Source organism: Nicotiana tomentosiformis, chromosome 1 (genome assembly GCF_000390325.3).
Source record: "Nicotiana tomentosiformis chromosome 1, ASM39032v3, whole genome shotgun sequence".
NCBI lineage: Eukaryota > Viridiplantae > Streptophyta > Magnoliopsida > Solanales > Solanaceae > Nicotiana > Nicotiana tomentosiformis.
The window spans coordinates 19,537,468-19,545,991 of record NC_090812.1 but is presented as its reverse complement, the minus strand read 5'-3'; the positions used below and the strand labels follow the sequence as shown (position 1 = coordinate 19,545,991).

Sequence of the window (8,524 nt, the reverse complement as noted above, 5' to 3'; positions counted from 1 at the left end):
TAGCTTTCTTTTGCATTGACTTAGATCAAGCTCGTTAGATATATATAACTAGCGGATCTTGGTTAATGGGAGTAAAAGTCGTTCTACCTACACCTTCACAAACTCTCTATTGTGTATTTTTAGGCAGTAGACATGCTTTCACTCTTGAAACAACAGTAAGAGTAGCTGTCGTCTGACCATATGAGGTCAGGGTTCAAGCTAAGAAACAACCTCTTGCATGAATGCAAGGTACGGCTGTGCACAATAGCCCCAATATGGTCCGTTCTGCCCTAGATCCAGACATTAACATGAGCTTAGTGTACCGGACTGTCTTTTAGACATGCTTTCACCTTCTTCCGGTACTTTCCCCGATCACCACTTTCTCACAAAAGTAATCTTCAAGTATTGGAGAAGAACAGGAATCCAGTTGATAAAATAATCAGCTTTGGTAGGGAGTCTGTGGATAGTGGAAGTTCATATGTGTAATTCCTAGGCGCTTTATGAAGGTTTGTAATTGTATACCTGGGTTGTAAAGCCAATAGTTAGATCAGCTACAAGGACTTGATGAGTTTTCAACCTTGTTAGGGCCTCCAAAATGAACTCAGAGAATGGCGAAAACAATTCTTTTTGATAGTTATACTAATAGGAGAAACAGATAACTATGGTTCAACATGAATATTCATGATTTATCAGCTACTTCAAGACTACTCCTTGGTTGAGTAGGGCTGATACATCTCCAAAAGAAACCTAAACAACTACCCATTAAATTCATTACAATAGCTGAAGTTGCAGCAGGTAGTGCAACTGCCGGTGAAGAAAAATGGGAGGTTGCTAAAACCACAGCCAAGGCGGAATTTTGCATGCCCACCTGCAAGAAAAGTACAGAAAGTTGAACATCATTGGCTGCATTTATTATTGAGAAGGGATAGAGAGGGAGAAGCTCCTTTTCTGATTAAGGCTCAATTTGGCTGCGACTGACCATTAGTTGAAGATGACTTAAGTTTCACAAGATTTGAAATAATTATCTAACTTTCCCGAATTCAGTTGAATTTGTACAAAGTTGTAGCAAGGGAAATAGTATAATGAGGCGATCTTCCTATCCGTTGAGTAAAATGTTTTTGCAACAAAAGGAATATCTGAACACAAGTAATTAGAACTAATGAAAGCGGGAAACATATCCGAGAATATAGTCATCCTCCCGAAGGAGCTGAAGGTCAGTAGGTTCTCTTCTCCTCCCCCATTTAATAGGTAAATTCGTGTCATCCATGAGAAATATGGGTCATTCAGAAGTGATAAAAAACAGACACTGATTAGAAAATGTCTTGGGCTACTAAGAACAAAATAGAAACTTGTTACCAACGTGATCTTTCCATGCTTGGCTAGAATTTACCCAAGCAGTAAGCCTACGTGTCTTAAGCCAATCAGGAACGTACCTCAATGGATACAGCCCGTCTTTGAGGTTCACCAAAACCAGCCAAAGCAGCAGACAGATACCTGATGAAGATCTCATCAGATGACATATTGCATGGATGCTAAATCAGGACAATAGAGTGTAACAACGAAATAAGGATAATCTTACCCAACAAAGAAACCAGCAAAATGAAGCAATGCTACAGAGACCACAACAAGCCCAAATTCACTAGTTAGCACATTCTGAGCACGATTGAGCAGAGGCAAATTGGAAGAGAATGATATGCCAACCACAGAAGATCTCAGACGCCCAACATTTTCGGAGAATATACTGAGCAAAAAAGGAAACAAAAAATAAAATGAGAAAGGAATGAAGCAGGAAAGGACAGTTAAGTGAACAATCACCACAGAGGAAATGATTCAGAATCAACAACTAAACCTGGAAGCAACAAGAGAAGTAGCTAAGACTGCTAGAAGGGGAGCAAAAGGTGTAAAAAGTTTCACCGCCTTCGGAAATTTGTGCTGCATATAAGAACCTACAAGAAGTGGAGCAACCACAACCTAAAAATGAAGCAATACAAGAAAAAATAAATTATTAAAATCAGGGAACATAAACTCCATATAGGTAATTTGATGAATCAAAAGTATCAATATATTTACAGAACAAAGTGAAGTGACATAACCTGAAGCGTGCTGATGGAAAGCTTAAGAGCATCCACAGGAACATAAGTTCCTGCTAGAATCTTCGTCAAGGAGGGAGTGAGAAGCACTGCACCAATTGTGGTGCATGCTGTCATCACAATTGATAAAGGAACATCTCCTTGTGCAATTAAGGTTACCTGTAACACAATTGGGAAGCAAAAAGGAAAGTTTGTAGTGAACTTTATGGTCTAAGCCAATATATATTCATGATATCAATTAGTTAATATCATACTACAAGAGCGTGCATTCAATAAAAAGCAAAGTTCTCCCCCGATGCCTAAAAAATGAGTTTGTTAAACGCTTATGTTCCAATCAGAAGAAAGAAAGTGGCAGACAGGAAACATCGTAACAGAAGTGGACTTCTTGTCACAAGGAAAGGATACAGAGAACTAACCAATTTTGCATGCTTGCTAAATGTGTGGTGTGAGAATTGACACCTTTTCGTAAAGCATGATAATGTGATTTTAAGGGATTGTTTTCAACATATATAGACGACTATTTGCTCCTCATGATACCATACCTCGTGACATGTCACTCTAAAATGTATAAAGAAAGACAACAATATCTTCAACTCTCATGGTAGTTACCCCTTCTTTGCTCCAGGCTTCCTTCTTAGTGCTAAAACAGAATTCACACTAACCGAGCATCAAGAATTCAAAATAAAATTTTGATTTTCTAAAATAAAGTGGAGAGATGCAACGTCCAATCATAGAGTATAATCAACAAGACAACTGAAAATAGTATTAGTAGCTAACATCAGCACTACATCACTGAACTATATGCGGGTGCAGTATAAAAGATAATTCGTCACTGCATATAGTAGCGCAGCAGGTTGTAAGTCAAGATAAGCACATCGATGCACATAATAAATCAACTTTGGCCATCAAGAACCATTTTTCAATTACAATTATGCACAGCAGTGAACTATCCAGGGAGTCGGGAGATGGGGAGATCGACGGAGATGTTACGCACCGTATTGGGGTGGGGTGGATGAAATGGAGGTTCGCGACTGGAGTCCTGTGTGACAAGAATGTGCCACCGAAACTTAAAGTTAAGTTCTATAGAGCGGTGGGTAGACCGGCCATGTTGTATGGGGCTGAGTGTTGGCCAGTCAAGAATTCACATATCCAGAAGATGAAAGTAGCAGAAATAAGGATGTTGAGCGGGCACACTAGGCTGGATAAGATTAGGAATGAAGATATTCGGGAGAGGGTGGGAGTGGCTCCGATGGACGACAAGATGCGGAAAGCGAGGCTTAGATGGTTCGGGCACGTGCGGAGGAGAAGCCTAGATGCCCCGGTTAGGAGGTGTAAGCGGTTGGCTTTGGCAGGTACGAGAAGAGGTAGAGGGCAGCCTAAGAAGTATTGGCGCGAGGTGATCAGGCAGGACATGGCGCGACTCCAGATTTCCGAGGACATGGCTGTTGATAGGAAGGTGTGGAGGTCGAGCATTAGGTTGTAGGTTAAGGGATAGTCGAGCATTTTTCCTCTTTGTACCGGCTAGTCCGATAGTGTTTTGTCTAGGACTGCTAGCGGTTTATTTTGTGTTTCACACTTTTGCATAGTATTTGTGTTATTGCTCTTCCATTTATTTGTTGTCTCTCACGTTGCTGATACGATTTCTCTAGTTTCTGTTGTTGTTTTGGATCTATTGTCTCTGAACCGAGGGTCTCCCGGAAACAGCCTCTCTACCCCTATGGGTAAGGTCTACATACGCTCTACCCTCCCCAGACCCCACTGGTGGGATTCTACTGGGTTGTTGGTGGTGGTGGTGGTCTAGATCCAATTATTGGGTAACATAAGCTATAAAACTAGAAACTCATGTAAGAAGTTTGAGACAAAGGAAAAGAAGGAAAATGGTCAACTTTAAAAGATTTCCTTTTCCAAATGAAGATGCTGCTGGTACAAGGCAGCCTTAATGAGTGATAAATTGGAGCATTTCAGAAAAAGTTCATCACCATCCGATCAGATTAGCCAACCTGAAGGTAAATAAAGTCAAGGAAGGTAGACAAGTATCAGAGAAATATATTCTATTTTTGAAGTTATTGACGACTTCTCGTGGTCGTAGCTCTCAGCTCACTGGATTCTTCCCTGATTTATCAAACCTTATTGGATTTCTTGTGATACAGTTTTAAACTGCACATAACAATTTGAAATGAAATCTACCTTTAGCTCTAATTCTCAATGTCAATTCTTAATTGTATATTCATACAATGCAATGGATTAGGAGGTGAGTTCCCTTAATTATTAATAAGGGAAATAGTTCTCAAGTCTCAACAGAACAAGTCGGCCAAAATTTATCAAAAGCAGAACAATGAAATGATTTTGAAATCTAAAAATGAAGACCGTAAATGACATATAACTTGGGACCACAAAAACACCAAAAGATGCAACTTAAAACTCAGTGGAGAAAACCATAAAGAATAGCAAACATACTGTGGATTCACATCATTACTGAAACGTTGCATATATGCAACGACTGGACATCTACAACCTAAACATGTTCATTCGGAAGTTAAGCTTGACTTGTTAGATCCATTAAGGAGAAAATTACAGAAGAAAGTCACCTTACCACGTTGGACGCTGTACCTCCAGGGCTACAAGCAAGCAATATTAGACCAACTGAAATTGAAGGAGAGAGACCCAAAATTTTGCTGAGAATCATTCCCAAGGCTGGCATAATTGTATATTGAGCAGCACAACCAAATAGAATCTAGAAATATGAGGAAAAACCAAAGAGTTTCAGCCTATAGAAATTTCCCTATATGCAAAGATATAGTCTGATTAAAGTTTAAGAAACAAAATTAAAGTACTTGTTCTCTTCATTAAATCAAGAAATCACCAGGCACCATGTCCTTAAACCAAATGATGGACCAAGCGGAAATGTCTAAAGTTCTTTCTTTGAAAGCTTAATTTGAATGTTCTAAGGTGTGAATGCCACATATTTGTAGTCCAAATATCAGACCAAGTGGATATGTCTATATTTCTTTGTTTGAAAACTTAAATTAAATGTTACAAAGTGCGAGTACCACGTAATTGTAGTCATACATTCCAAGTTGGTACTATCACATTGCCAACTATTATTCACTCGAAAACATGTTAACATGAGAGTTGTTCCAAATAGGGGGAAAACGGAAAGTTATATTAGTAGTGATTAACTCACATGTGACCCATCCTATTAATTGAATTTTAATGAAGTGGCTCCTGAGCCAAGGGTCTATCCGCGTACACACTATCCTTCCCAGGCCCCAGGCCCCATTTGTGGTAAAAACTCTTTTGAAAAAATTAGAGAACAAAACGAATCTGTGAGTAATTAGCACAAATTATGACCTGCCCCGTGATAGCATTCATAAAGAAGATAACAAAATTTTCTGAATTAGATTAAATTATACTTGTAGCTCATAAACAACAACACAGCGCCTCATTCCTAAGTAAGTTGGATTCGTCTATCCTCTCTATCCATGCCATTCCATTTAAGCCCGTCTCAGTCCAATACTATGAAAATTTCAGTTTCTCCAGCGCTAGAAGTTCTCTACATTTTCTATCGGCATATAGAAAATCTCTAACAAGCGTAAAAGACTTCTAGCAAATATCGGACCTAAAGTAAACCCACTTATAACTCATTAAGGAAAATCCACGACAAGCAAAATGTGGCATCTAACAAAAAGTGTTTCACAGGGTGAGGCTTCAATCAAGATTGTAAGAATTCGTAAAATTCACTAGGACATTTATATCAAGAACCAAAAGAAAGCAAAAACGAGTCACACTCTACAACTAATTAAAGAAGTGGGTAATAAAATTCACAAGTGAGTAAATGGAGTGAAACACTAAAACAAGAGTGTACTCACAGAAAGAGGCCTTTGCAACAACAAGTTGATTAACTCTTTGACCTCCAATGTAAGACCCATTGCAAGCATAATAAACCAAAGAGCCAAACTATATGAAGTAGGGCCAGAATTCACAAACCATGAAAAAGTTGATGGCTTTAAGCAGGCAACAATCCCACCAACCGTTACATAGACAGGGAAAAGGTTGGCTGCAGTTAACAACCAATTTTCCCATCTGGGTTTTGCTGAAATCACAGCAAGATTCTGAGAATTTTCAGGAACACATTTAATTATTGTCTTAAGATTTGGGCTTAGAATCTTTGGACTTGTTAGAGTAATGGGGTTGATGGGTTTATAAAGGGGGATTCTTGGATGGTGTTTTGGGTTGGAAGTGAGTGGAGTGAAGCAAAGAGATATCGCCATAGCTGTGAATTGAAAACACTTCTGACGTAAGAAAAGTTCCGAGCTTTATTGAATTTGGAAGTTGATGTTAGATTATTGTGATATTGATACTATTAGTAACTTGATCAGGCATATACCTGAGAACTTTCGATGTCGCTGTACTTATTCCACTTATGAGAATAGTTTGACTAGTTATACTTTGGCTAAGCTTATATAAGTTGTACTAATTGATTGTCAATGCTCCATTTATGGAAATAAATTAATTCTGCTCTATTTTTTTATTTCTTTCATATTCAACGTTATTCTTCTGGAAATAAATTTATGTACATTAAAAATTTTGTAATTAATTATATGATGAATTTATAAAAGAGTTGGAATTTGATTCTTTAACCAATAAGTTGATTCAAACACTTATTTTGTTAAATTAGTTCAAAACTTAATCATTTATTCTCAACATTAGAGGAAATAATTTTTCTTGATTCAAATTCTTAGTGTTAGTTCATTCCTAGTTTTTAATGTTTAACTATAACAATATTTTCATCAAATAAATATTCTAAGTTCAAAGGACAAAAGAATGATATGATATTTCATTTAGAAAATTTTAATTAATTTTAAAGTTCTAAATATTATAAAGATTATTAAATTATAAATTTTTATCAATATAAAATTTATTTTCAACAGATAAAGATTGACCAACATGGCATTATTATAAATTCTAAAATTTAATTTTTTACCACTTTATTAGAGTGTAAAAATATAAATCCCTCGATATGTTTAAGTAAAATGTCAAACTTAAAATTGTTAGTACTTTGTAATAATTAGGATTCATATTAGATGCCTACAAATATTTATATTATTCTATTTAATTTTATGAGTATAAAATTTTAATAAATTATATTAATATTGTAACGACCCGGCTGGTCGTTTTTAGAATGTAAGTTCCGTCCGGCGGCATAAGGCCCTGAGCAGCTTCGTATTATATGTATGGACTTACGTGCGTGGTTGAATTTAGTTACCGGATGATTCGGAGTGATTTGGGACACTTGGTCCCTAAAATGGAAGTTTAAGTCTTAAGATTTTGACCATAGTCGGAACTGTGTGAAGACGACTCCGGAATGGAGTTACGTCGGTTCTGTTAGCTCCGTTGGGTGATTTTGGACTTAGGAGCGTGTCCAAACTGTGAATCTGAGGTCTGTAGCTGATTTAGGCTTGAAATGACGAAAGTCAAATTTTTAGAGATTTGGACCCGAAGTGGAATTTTTTATATCGGGGTCGGAATGCGATTCCGAGAGTTGGAACAACTCCGTTATGTTATTTGAGACTTGCCTGCAAAATTTGACGATATTCCAGGTTGATTTGATAGGTTTCGTCACGTGTTTTAGAAATTGGAAGATTTGAAAGTTTATAAGTTCGATTCATGGTGTGATTCGTAGTTTCGACGTTGTTTAATGTGATTTGAGACCTCGAGCAAATCCGTGTTAGGTTATGGAACTTGTTTGTGTGTTTAGACGGGGTCTCGAGGGCCTCAGGTGTGTTTCGGATAGGCCACGGGTCATTTCCTCCTATTTTGAACTGTTGTTTTCTGTTATCTGATGTTCTTCTTCGCGATCGCAAAGTGCCTTTTGCGTTCGCGTAGTGTTCTGCTGGCCCGCCAAATATTTCTTCCTAGGCATTCACGTTCAAGCTCTCGCGTTCGCGAAGGTTTGCCTTTTTCCTTCTTCGCGTTCGCATCCTTCCTTCCGCGTTCGCATAGTAGGAACTAGGTCCCAAGCGCTGGTGATCATTTATTCTTCGCGTTCGCGTAGGTTCCTGTCCTTTGTGCTTCGCGTTCGCGTCCCTTTTCTCACGTTCGCGAAGGGTCTTATGGCAGCCTTCATTTTTCTTCTTCGCGAACGCAAGCCTTTCTCCGCGTTCGCGATGTTTAAAGACCTAGGCAGACTTATATCGTTTCCAAAAAATGGGGGTGTTGCCATTTTATCAAAAATTTGAGTTGGAAGCTCGGATTTGGACGAGATTTTGAGGGAGTTTCAGAGATATCAATTGGGTAATAATTCTATACTCTATTTTGGTTATATTCCACTAATCTATCATTAATTTCCTCTTTAATTTCGGATTTTTGGGGTTGAAATTGGGAAAAATTGGAAGAACTTCTTCAATAAAGATTTCGAGTTTTGAAAGAGGATTTGTGGTCGGATTTGAGTAATT

The 8,524-nt window shown here is 37.9% G+C and overlaps 1 protein-coding gene across 2 annotated transcripts; it reads right to left on the bottom strand.

Moving 5' to 3' along the window:
- Positions 1-588: 588 nt before the first annotated feature.
- Positions 589-6,500, bottom strand: LOC104119516 (probable sodium/metabolite cotransporter BASS2, chloroplastic). Of its 2 annotated transcripts, none has more exons than XM_009631037.4 (7): positions 5,939-6,500; positions 4,663-4,803; positions 2,073-2,228; positions 1,829-1,950; positions 1,559-1,720; positions 1,413-1,473; positions 589-847 (listed from the first exon to the last, which is right to left on the bottom strand). In XM_009631037.4, exons 1-7 carry the CDS (start codon positions 6,338-6,340, stop codon positions 659-661), a joined length of 1,233 nt encoding a protein of 410 aa, XP_009629332.1. In that variant the 5' UTR covers positions 6,341-6,500; the 3' UTR covers positions 589-658. The 2 variants fall into 2 exon arrangements, 1 of the variants encoding a protein (XP_009629332.1); XR_001973902.3 differs by having other exon boundaries at positions 713-847; positions 1,340-1,473; positions 5,939-6,470.
- Positions 6,501-8,524: the final 2,024 nt, after the last annotated feature.

What these genes read in the sequence shown, in the direction of transcription:
- LOC104119516 (XM_009631037.4), bottom strand. Translation starts at nt 6,340, where the DNA reads ATGGCGATATCTCTTTGCTTCACTCCACTCACTTCCAACCCAAAACAC. An exon ending in TTTCCATCAGCACGCTTCAG is followed by an intron (nt 1,951 to 2,072) that starts GTTATGTCACTT and finishes CTTCATTTTTAG; the next exon opens with GTTGTGGTTGCTCCACTTCT. An exon ending in GACGGGCTGTATCCATTGAG is followed by an intron (nt 848 to 1,412) that starts GTACGTTCCTGA and finishes CTTTTCTTGCAG; the next exon opens with GTGGGCATGCAAAATTCCGC.